Below are 15,038 nucleotides of genomic sequence, written 5' to 3'. Positions count from 1 at the left end.
ATCAGACTAAGTCTATTGTTTTTTGCAACAATATGGAATATTGGATGGAGAGTGGTGCAGTGGCCTAGAGATGGAGCTCTCGCCTCACAATCAGGAGGGTGTAAGTTCGATCCTAGGTAGAGGCAGATATTCCTCTGGGCACAATGAGAATATATCTGCCGAATATAACTCTGCACTGGCAACAGGAAGGGCATCCAGCCAGTAGGCACTCAGCTCCATTCAGTTGCCCAGAGTCCACCCCAAAGGGATTATGGGGTCATTAAAAGATGATGATGATGATGATGATGATGATGGAATATTGGATGGAATCAAAAGAGAGAAATTGTAGGTTGATAGGTGAACCTGAGTAAGAAGATATTACTTTGACCAACCATTGTCTTCATTTCTGATTTCTGCATTAAGAAAGTATTATAATGTTTGTTTAAAATAGAGTTTTTCAGGTTACTGATTTTAATATCACATTTCCAGATTTTGTAGTTATGTGGTCACACAAAAATATAAATTTTGCATGTACCAACAAAAATATTTTGAGGTAATGTAGATTATGGATATAAAAGTAAAGAATATAAATTGATGTATTCTTGTCTGCAATAAGGATATAAGCATTTAATCTTGTAAATTCCAAGTTTTACACTTTGAATCTCTGTGTAATGAAAGACAGGTATTTGAATTCCAGTTCTATAATTTTCTGGAAAACACAGCTGTCAATTTCATAGATTACATGAAGAATTAGAAATGTTGTAGGACAATATAAGCTTATAACAAGGAGGGTTTCAAACTTTGCAGTACTACAGTCACCTAAAATGATAAATGAATGGAAATGACTTAGGAGTTAATTGAGAGCCAGTTTGCTGGATGGGTTTAAGGCAGGGGTGCCAAACATGCGACAATACGTTGTCATCACATGATGTATCACAGCCTTTTGCTGAACTGGGGGTGGGCGTGGCCAGCGCATGATGCATCCAGCCCATGGGCCGTGAGTTTGACACCCCTGGTTTAAGGCATCTGGATAGAAATCAGGACACCATGAGTTCTAGTCCCATCTTAAGCAGAAAGCCAGCTGGGTGTCAGAGAGCGAGAGAATAAACACACTTAAAGATAGATCGGATTTCACAGGGGATTAAAGTTGGGGAAGAAATTAATATACCCACATAAAAGATATGTAACTCCCTTGACTGTTCATCTTTACTTTTTATTGAAGAAAAATAATTATGCACTCTAATACGTGGGAAATTTAAAACTATGCTAATATATAGTCTTCTCCAGGGGTGGGTTCTATTTACCTTTACTACTGGTTTGCATTGCACGCGCTCTTCTGCGCATGCGCAGATAACCTATGATGACATCTGGATCAGTGGGTGGAGCCTCCCGCCGGTTTTACTACCGGTCCTTGCGAACCGGTCCAAACCGGGGGCAACCCACCACTGGTCTTCTCCAAACACTTCAAAGATGATGATTTACTGCTAAATACCGTAGTAGAAATCATCAGGTGTTGATATCCAAAGATGGCTAAATATTAGGTTTAATCTTCTCTTAAAACACTGAGTTTTGTTCTCCACTAGACCCACACAAATGTTATAAAAACTCTCAAATCTTTGCTTCTCAGCTTGTCTGCACAAACCTGGTCAGCTTTAAATTTATTTTATTTTATTTTATTTTTTTTATTTTGAATTTGTATACCGCCCTTCTCCCTGAGGACTCAGGGCGGTGAACAGCCAAGTAAAAACATCAAATACAAATATTAAAATACAGTTAAAAGATATATATAAATTTGGCCCCATTAATTAAAAACGATAAACAAAACAATTAAAAACACTTAAAAAATTAGGCCAGCCTGGCTTGCTGGAAAAAGAAGGTTTTAAGGGCACGGCGGAAGGCACTGAGGTCATGGATTCTCCTTATCTCTGGGGGCAACTGATTCCAGAGGGTAGGTGCCCCCACAGAGAAGGCTCTCCCTCTGGGGGTCACCAGCCTGCACTGTTTGGCTGATGGCACCCCGAGGAGGCCCTCTCTGTGGGAGCGCACGGGTCGATGGGAGGTCGTCGGTGGCAGCAGGCGGTCTCGAAGATAGCTAGGCCCTATGCCATGGAGCGCTTTAAAGGTGATAACCAACACCTTGAAGCGCACCCGGAAGACCACCGGGAGCCAGTGCAGCTCACGCAGGAGTGGTGTTACATGGGAGCGCCATGCTGCTCCCGTCACTACCTGCGCTGCTGCATTTTGTGGTATTTGTTTTAACCAGTATTTATTAGTGGGACTTAGTTGAAGCTCTTATCACACTGGGGATTACGGATTATTTTTAAAAGTGTTCTTTCATCATTATATTCCAAAGAAAAATGCCTAAGAATCATGTTATTTCCACTATCTCTTTATTAAAAGTAAGTAGATATTTGGAGATACAATCTCAGTGCAGTTTTACAGATGAAAATAAGCATCTAACTATATTGCTTTATATATCATTTATGTAATGGAATTGAGTTTATGAATGTCATAATTTAAGAGCTTAGATCCTGTTGTCATAGCCATCTCATCATTTCCTTCTGATTCTAATTTTTATACATTTAAAGTATTACAAAAAGAATGTTCTATTTATTTTAGAATCGGGAGATATTTCTAAGATTTGTGTCTCTTTTTAGTTTTATTTTAATTCAATTTTAATGTAATTATTTGAACTTGATAGACTATGTGTGAGTTGTAATCTCACCTTAGGCACAAAAGCCAGGTGAGTGACTTTGGGCCAGTCATTCTGTCAGCCCAATCCACCTTACAGGGGTATTGTGGGGAAAGTGGGAGGAAAAAGGAGTATTAAGTATGTTCATTGCCTTATTTGTAAAAATGATAAAGGCAGGATATAAATAAAATAGATCCATAGGTGAATATGTTATTAAATTTAAGTTGTAGTATTATGTACACACATTAAGAGATATTCCAAATATAGTATGACTTGTAAATTCAAGTTTGCATGATAAATAACTCTATGTTGCATTAAAATCTAGTTTACTATGTATTCTTTGTATTCTTCAGGTTTTAAATTGAGCATTTAAAACATTAAATTTCACTCTCCTATTCCGAAAAGAGATAACTGCTTCATAAGTGAAGAACTCTTCAACATCAAGAATTTTAACTTTAAGGGGATTTCTTTGTGTCCTTCCAGAACACGCTAATATCAGAAGAACAGAGGAACAGAGAAAAAAAGACCCTTAAGTAAAAAAGGAAAGGAGCCAAAGAACAGTTTGAAGGCCAGAAACTGAAGTGTGGAAAATAATTGCCTGTAATATTAAAAAGTGTTTTTAAGAAGAAAAATACTCCCACATGTTGTGTTTGCTTGAATGTGTAAGTACTTTGATTTGTGGTACAACCGCCTTGTCAATCAGTAAGAACTTTAGAAACAGATCGGCTCCCAAATTGTCATTTTTTAAAATCTTTTTTCTACCGCCTCCTTCATGAAATAAAGAGAATAAGACAAAAGGTCTAGCCAACTGCAATTTCTTGTATTATATTGTGATTCTCTAAAGCAAACATTATCAAGCTTATGCTTCAAGAAGAGCATTTCCATATTTTGTGTGAAAATGCAAGAAAAATTTGGATGATAAAAAGCAGTTAAAATACACTTTGAAGAATCAGAAAACCTCTGACAAATTCTTTACACACTATCAAGACTGCATAGCAATCAAAAACTGTCCATGGTGCTGAAACCAGAAGTCAATGAATGCTTTCCATTCAGCACTTCTCAATTTAAACTCGCAGTACAATCCCGATGTTTTCACTATATCAGACAATTCAATGACATTGTTGATTATGGAGTCTTAGTAGAATAAAAGAATTTGGATATAGCATTTTGCTACAGCGGCCATTTATTTTTCAAACTGAAATGAGGCTAGTATACATTAAGCATTCTTATCTGGCATAAATTAAACAGGAAACAATTCCACATATAAACATTTGCTTTCAATTTTTGTCCTATGCTTATAGAAGAAGATGAGATTTCAGTAATATTGGTTATGAGTGAGTTGTCCTGTTCATTTCTTTCCACAGCTTTAGAAGTCTTACTTACACACACACACACACACACACACACACACACACACACACTCCTGCAGTTTATGCTAATCCTGAGAATGGCAGTGACCAAAATGAGAAAGGGAAGGGATGAAGTCAGTTTACAGTTCCATCCCTTTGATCAGAACACTGGTAAAATCTTCTAAATTTTCATACTGAGTCCTGGGAAAGAAAAGAAGAGATCTTAGTGTGACAAAAGTGTGGCTGCTTTCAGTGGAACACAGTTGCTTCCAAGATAAGGTACTAGGCTCCAGCAACAGAGCACTTATTCTGATCAAGATAAAAAAAACCTGTTCTTTATTTGTCCCTTTCTTGAACAGTAATGAGTATTCAGTCAGTTTCCCCTTCTAAATGTTTTGAACTTAAGCCATCTAACTAGGTTGTCTAGGTAGAGATGTTTTCCATTGACTAATGACGCCAGGAATTTATGCAAATTATGTTTTTCCATGTCAAAAACTACTTAGAAGCAGTTCAAACACAAGCAGAATTTAATAGACTAATCACCTTAATATATGCAAGTTTACTCAGAGTTAATATACAGAGTAAACTTTTGAATGTGCACTGAAGTACAGTGAACAGAGTTATGTACAAATTACAACTCATTAGAATGTGTTTTGTTGCAGTCATTACTATATAAGCTATACAAGTCACTAAAGTAGCAGTTGCACATTCAAAATGTACTGTATGTTACAGAATGTGATTGTTAGGCATTTATAAAACTACTTACCCTTGATTCTGTAACATTGCTCCCAAGAAATTCCTGAGTACCATCTGTTGGTGATAGTGACTATCCATCATAATGCTATCAGACTGGCGCCTAGTCAAGATTTCATGTTGCTCATCTCCCAGGCTTTCTTTCCTACAAAACGACCAAAATGATTGCTACAGAGAAACACACTATAGAGGAAGGCATTAGTCAAGGGTCACAGGCAAGAGCTATTCCTGCTTGACTATCAGCCTCATAAATTGGCCTTGAAAAAGTTATTATTTAATATAGCTATTTTTGAAGGCAATTTCTTAAGCTAAAATAAAATTCTTCTAATGCAAATTCCACAATCTAATTACTGTTTTCCTTCTAGCTTCATAGATGACATTGTAGTCTACCACATCTGAGCACAGTTTGCTATCTTTAGATATTTGGAGTTTTTAACCTGTTAATAGGAAAGCCTAATACTCTAGAAATAGTTCTAGGTAATAAATATTTACTTATTACTGCGTGGATGGTTATGGGAGCGACGTGGCGTTCCCATGTGACACCTCTTCTGCGCAAGCTGCACTGGCTCCCGGTGGTCTTCCGGGTGCGCTTCAAGATTTTGGTTACCACCTTTAGAGCGCTCCATGGCTTAGGATCAGGGTACTTACGGGACCGCCTTCTGCCACCAGTAGCCTCTCACCGGCCAGTATGCGCACATAGAGAGGGGCTCCTCAGGGTGCCGTCGGCCAAACAGTGTCAACTGGCAGCCCCCAGGGGGAGAGCCTTCTCTGTGGGGGCACCTGCTATCTGGAATGAGCTCCCCCCGGAGATACGGAGGATCCCGGATTTACGCACCTTCCGCCGTGCCCTCAAGACCTATTTATTTCAACAGGCTAGCCTGGCCTAACTTCCCTTTTAATTGTAACTTTTAAAATTGGTTTTAAAACATTAGGGGTGTTTTAAATTGTTTTGGGCCAAATTATTTAATGGGTTTTTATATTGTCTTTTAAATTTTGTAGTTTGTGTGTTTTATCTTTCTGGCTGTTCACCGCCCTAAGTCCTTTGGGAGTAGGGCGGTATATAAATCTAATGAAATGAAATTTGGATTAGAAAGATGAATATTTTTGTATTATAGATCAGATATAGCCCCAGATTTTTCCAAGGATATAAGGAGTGAAATGAGAGCTACAGTTAAGATACTATATAAATTCAAATTTCCTCTAGTGAATAATTAAGGCCCTCTGCAATATAACACATCTTATAATAACTAACTCTTTATTGCTAACTTATATTTTTGGCCATGTCTGATCAGAAAAATATCTGTTGCGGCTGTAAGACTTTGTCACCACCACTAGGGTTATCCTGTCTCTGCATTTGACAGTCAAGTGGAGGCTTAACTGCTACAAAGTTATGGTAAATAATGTATATTCATTACACTTACTTAAATCTTTTCCCAACTATGCCCTGTAATAACTTCCGCATTGATACCTTTCCTCGGACCTTCCGGTAACTGTCAGTGAATATGGCATCTGCATGACGCTGGAGTCTAAAGAGATAAAAATGCACTCATTCTGATGCAGTGCCCACTTGCAAAAGACCATTATAAGAACAGTTCCTGTTGATGGAAAAGGCAGTTCTATATTCCTTCAAAGCTATACTATCCGAAAGGAAAAATTCTATGCATTTCCAATTTCTATCCCTTTTGGACAACAAGTAAAATGCTAAATAAAAATGAGTTCATTGCATACTTTCTTATATTATGTATAACTTGTTCTTGGAACTTATGAAGTCAAAATATGGAACACCAATGTGTGCCCTTTTTATATGTTGTAGCACCTAAAAAGGTTAAATGGCAAAACAGTATCTTTTCCACAGGAGTATTGTGTCTGGAAATTTCTCCCAAGACAGGCCGAATAGATCTTGCCAAGTTTTAGGCAGATAGTAGAAAGCACATTTTCCAATGTCTTACCTTGTTTTGAATCATGTATTTTGATCTTTTGTGAATTCATGTATTTCTAATTGCTAAATTTTAAAGGCAGAAAAAAAGTATAAACATTTCTCTAAACATTTTTAACTGGAGTTCTTTAAAAAAAATCTGACATAATGTAATACCTTAGTGGCTTTCTGTTTCACAACTATAAATACTATTTACTGCATTATTTCATGGAATCAGTCCTCATAATCTGTTGAAGTTCTGACCACTGGAGCAAACAAGGGTACTTAAGTCGATGGATTTTAGATCTGATTGAGCAGAGCTAAGGTTGTGTTATTTATTTTGACATTAATATATCCACCTTTTTTCAACAGGGCTGAGAAAGTTTTCTACTTGTTCTTCTACCGAAAGATTGTGGCTATGCACAGGACTAATTTCTTGTAGTTGAAAGCTCCCTGCTTTGCCAGAAATGGATATTGGATTATATCTAAAGCAACAAACAACAATATTAGAAACAATCAGAATAAGGCAAAATACTTCTCATTCTATGGCATGTTGAAGTAAGAATTAGACACTCCTGGAAGGAGGAAGGAAAATATTGCTACAGATCCTCATTTTGGGGCTTATTGAGTGATCTGAGGTCTATCGAATAAACTCTTAAATTCTTATCGTCTTTTTCAGTCAACCCAATCAATTGCATAGAATTGTGGATATTGGGATAAAATAAAGGGAAACACATCCATTTACATATTGATATCTGAGAGAAAAGGTTATATTAATCATTAGCTAATATTTCATTATACATTAATCATTAGCTAATATTTCATACATTATAAAGCATGGTAATCTACAGGTCAATAAATTAACACTGATAAGTATAAACTATTTTAATCTGTAAAATCAAATGGTTTGTCCAAGCATTTTAACTTCGTTCCAAAAAAGCTTATAGTGTTTAGCACATGCCATGTTACTACAGAGATGATCCTTCTGTTTGAGATGGACTAGTTTCCTCCAGCAGCAAGGAGTCTACTACTCAAGACAGACTTTTCCAATGGAGAGAAGAAACCCAATAGGCTCAGCCCTACATTTTCACTAGCAGAAAATAGAGATGATCAATTACCTGAGTGGTGGATAGAGAGGAGAAGAAAGGGAACACATGACAAAGTGGAGGAAAAGGAAAGCAATAGCTCTGTCAAACATCTTAATGTCTTCTAGGGCAAGCTATATAAAATAAAATAAGAATTTGGGATTAATTGTAGCACTTGAAAATAATCACCACAGGGATAACAATTCTGCGTGTTTTTCAAATCTGTTGTAAGTCAACTGAGCCTTCTTTCCTTGGTAATCTAAATTCAGTATCTTAAATTCCAGGAAAATTCAATATCTTGTGGGGCATTAATATTCTTTCTGTACTTCAGTCAAGCATTTGAGTGGAGAGAAAAGAAAGGATATCAATTCCTACTGGGGTCTCTTGTTGACAAATACAGCTACTGAAAGGTGATTGGCTCCAGAGATTTAATAAATGCAAATGGGATCAACAATATTCTAGTTCACAGAATTGTTGTGATGGGAGCACTATAAATGCACTGCATAAGCCGAGATGGAATCCAAAGAACATACATTCAGTTCTGCAGTCTCTGAGCATCCTTAGCTATATTGTGTTGCTTTGTGAATTCCTTGTTTTTCCAGCCTTTATAACTTCCACCATGTGAGGTTCTAGCTGTTTTGGCAACACAGGAAACTGCTGTCACACCAGAAATAAAGGGAAAAAATTTAACAATGCTGTGAAGCCTCAAAAATATCCGTATGTCCTTTTTTTGCTTTTTTAAAGTATATTTTTAGCCAAATTCACTTCAAGCCAGATATCTGCTAGTTCAGATATTGGAAGAAAAATATCATTTCTCAGGCAACTCATTGCTTCATGTAGCCCAAAATTCCAGGCAGCCTGCCCTAAATTCATGAGTATTTTTGATGCTTTCAGTACAGGGATTTGAGGAATGCAAATTAATGAAATCATTTTAACATTTAAACCTTGGGTTTTCAGGCTCCTGTGTTTTAACTGCTTAATCTATTGTACTCTCTTTCCACCATCAATTCTTGTCTTCATTCTTATTTTATATTAAGGCTATAGAAAAATAAACAATTTTGTGATCAGTTTGAGAAAATCTAGGTAGCAGCATACAGCTGACCTAAATTGGGCCTGGTTAGTACTTGGATGTGATACCATCAGAGAAGTTCAGGGCTATTGACTTGACTAGGGAGAAAAACCTTGTCTCAGAAAAAGGCAACAGCTAGTCTAAAAAGTGCTATCAGCTTCCTTCTGGTTGCTGCTATATACAAACAGTTCTGCTACAAAGCAAAACATTTTTGTAACTCTAACAAGCAAACTGCATGGTTGCAATCACCAGGAAGGACATTTTTCTGTTTTTTAATTCTTTCACCAGGGATGTAGGCAAGACTGGGAAAAGGTATCCCAGAAGAAAGTAATAGGAAATCTCTTTTGTAGTTTAGCCAAGAAAACTACATAGACATCTTCATAAAGTCACTAGGATTCACACTATAGACTTTAATGTCTCTTCATTTGTGCAGTTCAAGAGATAGGCACAGCTATGTCTGAAGCTCCCCCCTGCCCAGCCCACTCCTACAAGTAATGTTTAGTTTTCCAAAAAGCAGTTAAATGACTTCTATTAGGAGGGAGGTTTGATCCAATCATTCTGCAATTTCAGAAAATAAAAAGAGGAATTTAAATACTTCCCTTCCTACATAGTATTAACTGATAACCTAACAAGAGTTTATTGCCTTTCAGAACCAAAGATGCTATAGTATTATTTCTATTTTGAGAATTTAAAGTAACAGAAATTGTAAGAAAGCCATGTTTGTCCATGGTGGCAAAAAGCACAAGGAGTTTGGAACCTTTTCCAACTAATTGCATTAAAAGGCATAAGCTTTCATAAGCTTCAGGTCCTTTCATCAGAGGCATAATCATCATCCCACAAAATTAATAAAATGAGTTAGTTGGAAAAGATGCTACCAAATTCCTTAAGCAGAAGAGATTACTGTGGTATGAAGAGGCAATAAAACAAGATATCTTTTGAAATAGATATCCCAAAAGATAAATCTAACCCTGGTAGTTGATTTAGTTGACTTCTGACATTGTTCTAAGGACTTGCATAATGTAAATGTAGGGGCAAATAATAACATGACTGGAAGAAAACATGAGACAAGTCATTAAATTATTGTGTCACTGACATTATACAATATTTCTGTACTTTTTACAAATCACTTCTGTAACTCAAAGGTAACCTGCTGAATCAATCGGAATTGTTTCCCATTAAGTGTGTAATATATTAGGACTGCACTGTGAATAAATGCATGTCATAAGAAATGTAGTCCCAAGTGTAGCGTCTATTTTGAAATAAATGGAGATTGCTTTTTTAAAATGTGGGCTAGGAGAGGTCTACGATGCTTTGCCTATGCTTGGTAAGTTTATATGGACCAGATCAGAGTATATTTACTGAAATGTCAGTTTCATACTTTGCTTTCCAAATAACAGATTTATAACTTCCTTTTCTTTTTGCCCATTGGCATTTTCTTCTAGGTAATATAAAAACATAAATATTTACTTATTATCTGGGGACAAATTTTATTTTTTAAAAAAATTGGTATCTCTTTCTAACTTAGATAAGATTGTTCTGGGAAATATTATCCAAGACTTTACATTAGATTTATCAAAATCCAATTATTAATATTCATGTCTCTAATTTACTTCCCAGTGTTAACAATTTTTACAAAATTTGGTTGAAGTTAATTTTCAAGTCAGTATACCTACAATTGTAATCTTACTCAGTCTACAAAATCTCTTACAATTTCATTTTTACACCATGAAACTGGTACTGTATCTATGAAGAAATAATAACATTAATTGTATCAACTTACAGTTTTCTTTGGGAATGATGTACTTTCAGGTCTATAAATTGTTGTCCTTTCTTGTAAATTTTTCTGTTTGTGATATTTGATGAAATGGAGAGAACTCAGTCCAGTCTTTTGAACTATAGGAGTCTCCTGGTCTTTTATACTTTTATGTCTTCATCCAACCTGCAAATTCCTAAACGTCAGAGGATCAATTACTTTCCAACCATTCCAATAAGCCGTATTTAGCATCTCTTACCCTACAAAGAGAGTTACAAGCAGGCACCAGTGGAAGGGCTGAGGTGTCTGACATGCAAATTATCATCATCACCACTAGATAGAACAAATAACTTGCTACTGGTAAATTTTGCATTTCTGAAAAACACCCATTTTTAACATGAAAGCCAACTATGATGGAAAATTAATCATTAGTATCGCCTCCTCCCTTTTTTTGTAAAGAGATTTGTTTTTATAATATATTGTATTGCTCTAAATCATCAGAATTACCTTTCTGTGCCTTGGTGCTGTGATTATATGAACATGCATTAGTGTTTTACAAATATCAACAGCATATGAGCAAGGAAAAATCCAATAGGATTAAAATAGACTAGAGATTATCCAGTCCAACTTTCTAGAAAAGTGGGCATCTAACCTCTATTTTAAAAAAAAAAAACTTTCAAGACAGTTTGTTCCTTTATTGAAATACTTCCTACAGTCAACAATTTCTTCATAGCATTTAGCTGCAATCCTGTCTTTGTACAATTTTGAACCTATTAATTTTCATCCTATGTTTTAAGCAACAGCAGCATCAGCAAAAATCTGCATCAAAATCTGGCAATCTTCACCTATTTGAACATGGCAAATGTCACATTTTACTCATTTCCTCAACTTTCTACTTAATCATTAACCCTTAACCATTTTTGTAACCTCCCATATGTTGTCATTTGGTGGCATTTTTCTTAAACTCTGAGTGACATTACTCCACATAGTCCATAAGGAAGGCATAAGCAAAATTAATTAGTATAATTATTTTGTTTAATTTGGACAGAATTATGTTGATGTATCTTAAAATTTCATTTTAATTGTCAGGCTATTGACCCCAACATGTGAAAGGCTGTCTCTAGCTTGAGGAACCTCACCTGGACAAAATACCATCTGAAGAGTTTCTTCAAACATACCTGGAATGCTTCCTCCATATTTGATTGTGGTAATTTCTGAGCTTCCTTCCTCTCATTCAAAAATAGAATAAAATAACAGAGTTGGAAGGGACCTTGGAGGTCTTCTAGTCCAACCCCCTGCTTAGGCAGGAAACCCTACACCACTTCAGAGAAATGGTTATCCAACATCTTCTTAAAAACTTCCAGTGTTGGAGCATTCACAACTTCTGGAGGCAAGTTCCATTGATTAATTATTCTAACTGTCAGAAAAGGAAGGCTAAGCAGCCTTAGTTCTAGGCTGCTTCTCTCTTTGTTTAGTTTCCACCCATTGCATCTTGTCCTGCCCTCAGGTGCTTTGGAGAATAATTTGACTCCCTCTTCTTTGTGGCAGCCCCTGAGATATTGGAAGACTGCTATCGTGTATCCCCTAGTCCTTTTCATTAAATGAGACATACTCAGTTCCTGCAAACGTTCTTCATGTTTTAGCCTTCAGTCCCCTAATCATCTTTGTTGCTCTTCTCTGCACTCTTTCTAGAGTCTCAACATCTCTTTTACATCATGGCGACCAAAACTGAATGGAGTATTCCAAGTGTGGCCTTACCAAGGCATTATAAAGTGGTATTAACACTTCACGTGATCTTAATTCTATCCCTCTGTTAATGCAGCATAGAACTATGTTGGCTTTTTTGGCAGCTGCTGCACACTGCTGGCTCATATCTAAATGGTTGTCCACTAGGACTCCAAGATCCCTCTCACAGTTACTACTGTTGAGCAAGGTACCACATATAAGGTACCTGTGCATTTTGTTTTTCTTCCCTAAATGTAGAACTTTACTTTTTTCACCATTGAATTTCATTTTGTTAGATAGCATCCAATGTTCAAGTCTGTCAAGATCAGTGGTGGGTTGCCCCCAGTTCAGAGCAGTTCTATAGAACTGGTAGTAAAATCGGTGGGAGGCTCCGCACACTTACCCTGATGTCATCAGAAGCAATCTGCGCATGCACAGAAGCAAGGCACGTGAGTGAAGTGAGAGAGAGAGAGAGTGATCCCGTTGCGAACCATTAGTAAAGGTAGAACCCACCCCTGGTCAAGATCCTTCTGTATCTTAAGCCTATCTTTTGGAGTGTTGGCTTTTCCTGCCAGCCTGGTGTCATCTGCAAATTTGATGAGTTCCCCATCTATCCCCTTGTCCAACTCATTGATGAAGATGTTGAAGAGTCCTGGGCCTACTGCATCCTTCCCTCCATGTAGATTCTGTAGGGTTTTGGAGCAATATTGCAGGCATATACAGGTAGTCCTTGACTTACAACTGAGCCCAATATGTCTGTTGCTAAGTGAGACATTTGTTAAGTGAATTTTGATTAATTTTATGACCTTTCTTGCCACAGTTGTTAAGTGAATCACTGCAGTTCTGATAAAGTTAATAAGGCAGTTTGTTGAGTGAATCTAACTTCCCCATTGACTTTACTTTACTTGTTAGAAAATCGCAAAAGGTGATCACATGACATCAGACACTGCCATCCTCACAAATATGAGTCAATTGCCAAGCATCTGAATTTTGATCACATGACCAGAGGGATGCTGTAATTGTCATAAGTGTGAAAAACAGTCATAAGTCACTTTTTTCAGTGCCGTTGTAACTTCAAGAGGTTACTAAATGAACTAAAGTAAGTCAAGTCCTTGACTTGACTAAACTAAAGTAAGTCAAGTCAAGAGCCTTGGTAGTACAGTGGTCTAAGGCACCCTGTTATTAAACTGGTTATTAAGACCAGCTGCCTGCAATTACTGCAGGTTCGAATCTCGCCAAGGCTCAAGGTTGACTCAGCCTTCCATCCTTTCTAAGGTAGGTAAATTGAGGACCCAGTTGTGGGGGCAATAAGCTGACTTTGTATAAATATACAAAAGAATGAAGGCTATTGCTTAGCGCATTGTAAGCCGCCCTGAGTCTCCGGAGAAGGGCGGCATATAAATCAAATTAAAAAAAAAAAAAGTCCTACATATATATTGATTTTAGTTGTCACAGTAGAACATGGTTACTTGAGGAACCACCTGTTGCCCATTGGATCTGGCCAGTTTACTCTGACAAATTCTGTTGATTAAGCAATGACATCTGTTTGGACTCCAGAGGTGTAACTTCTCTGTGGTGCTGCCGAACTGGTGTTTTTGAGGCCTTGTAGACCTGGCTTTTTCCTCTAGCCTTTGACTATGGTAGTTAAAGCTCATTCTGAGGAGTGTCTGTGTGATTCTCATTGTCTGGTTTTGCTATTTTTTTGTTCATTTGTCTTTATTGTTGTACTGTTCTATTGTTATCTTTGTGAACTACCCAGAATTGCTGGGACTGTGATGGTGTACAAATTTAAGAAATAAATTAATTGACCCTCTTGTCTTCTGATTTCTATTTAATATGCATTTAATATGCAAGCTATCCAAACAGGAACATTTAATAACAGAGATACAGACAGGGCTGTGTAACTCTCTTTAAAAGTTAAACACAAGAATGACAAAAAGAATAAGTTCACCATACCTATAGTTTTGAGGTATAGAGGAAGTGGAACTCTAACAAACCTGGAAAGTTAAAGATTATTCTGTATATCTCTGTTTTAGTTAAACCATTAATGTAACAATTACTGAACCACATTCCTAGACTCTCATGCCTTTCTGAGGTCTTGAATGCACAGAGTTTATCTTTAAACAATTCTCTGAAGGATTTTTCTTTTTTTTAATAAAACACAAATATGTTACATGTTAAAAGAGGCAAAGAAAAGTTAATTTAGGATGGGGCAGCTTTCATAAAAATCAGTAGCATATCTCATCATACAAGAATTGCTTGTATGCTGGAAGTCATGCATAAGAAAAGGAAGACACCTGTTATTTTGAATACCTGAAGCTGTAGATTCAACAAAGATTCTCCCATTCAGCCTTTATCATCTGTTACTTAATAGTTATGTCTCATATTTGTCAGATATTGATGAAGAAGTAATCTGTGATAACACAATCTTCTCATTTCTGTAATAAAATAGTGTTGGGTCAAACTTTTTTTATTGATATGCGTATTGTATCCTTCCATTAATAATGTAAATATCATACAATATGAAATATCTATGTAAGGTATTATTTAACAAGTTTTCTGTCACTTTCCAGAGACATGCCTTTTTAGAACCAATATACTGCATATGATGTTTAATGCACCTCATGCTATAATCCTTCTTAAATTCCAGATATGGTTTACTCAAGAACTGAGATCAGAGTTAGGCTATGGAATATAAATTGTGTTTCCCAAATTACC

General features: G+C 36.5%; 2 protein-coding genes across 5 annotated transcripts in view; one reads left to right on the top strand and one right to left on the bottom strand.

The window, feature by feature from the left end:
• Positions 1-3,468, top strand: part of RPN2 (ribophorin II) — a 36,632-nt gene extending 33,164 nt beyond the window's left edge. For 2 of the 4 annotated variants that reach the window (XM_034413912.3, XM_034413909.3), the window contains one exon: positions 3,155-3,468. In XM_034413912.3, coding sequence (XP_034269803.1) covers positions 3,155-3,164 — 10 coding nt within the window. In that variant the 3' untranslated portion in view covers positions 3,165-3,468. Of the gene's footprint in view, positions 1-3,024 lie in introns of all 4 variants that reach the window. The other 2 variants (XM_034413913.3, XM_060689654.2) reach the window with 1 other exon arrangement.
• Positions 3,469-4,074: 606 nt separating this feature from the next.
• GHRH (growth hormone releasing hormone) lies at positions 4,075-10,069 on the bottom strand. The gene is made up of 5 exons (XM_087889167.1): positions 7,807-10,069; positions 7,048-7,173; positions 6,195-6,299; positions 4,787-4,918; positions 4,075-4,221 (listed from the first exon to the last, which is right to left on the bottom strand). Exons 1-5 carry the CDS (start codon positions 7,884-7,886, stop codon positions 4,161-4,163), a joined length of 504 nt encoding a protein of 167 aa, XP_087745293.1. The 5' UTR covers positions 7,887-10,069; the 3' UTR covers positions 4,075-4,160.
• Between the last annotated feature and the right edge of the window lie 4,969 nt (positions 10,070-15,038).

The sequence above is a fragment of the Pantherophis guttatus genome, chromosome 3 (assembly GCF_059756535.1).
Source record: "Pantherophis guttatus breed Tessera chromosome 3, ASM5975653v1, whole genome shotgun sequence".
NCBI classification, from domain to species: Eukaryota; Metazoa; Chordata; class Lepidosauria; order Squamata; family Colubridae; genus Pantherophis; species Pantherophis guttatus.
The sequence above is the reverse complement of the archived record's forward strand: the minus strand, read 5'-3'. Positions and strand labels throughout refer to the sequence as shown.

Excerpts from the sequence above, each read along its gene's own strand:
- GHRH (XM_087889167.1), bottom strand. The coding sequence starts at position 7,886 with ATGTTTGACAGAGCTATTGCTTTCCTTTTCCTCCACTTTGTCATGTGT. Across the intron at positions 7,174-7,806 it reads CCTCTCTATCCACCACTCAG|ATATAATCCAATATCCATTT; the intron begins GTAATTGATCAT and ends TTGTTGCTTTAG. Across the intron at positions 4,222-4,786 it reads GCAATGTTACAGAATCAAGG|GACTCAGTATGAAAATTTAG; the intron begins GTAAGTAGTTTT and ends TTTCTTTCCCAG.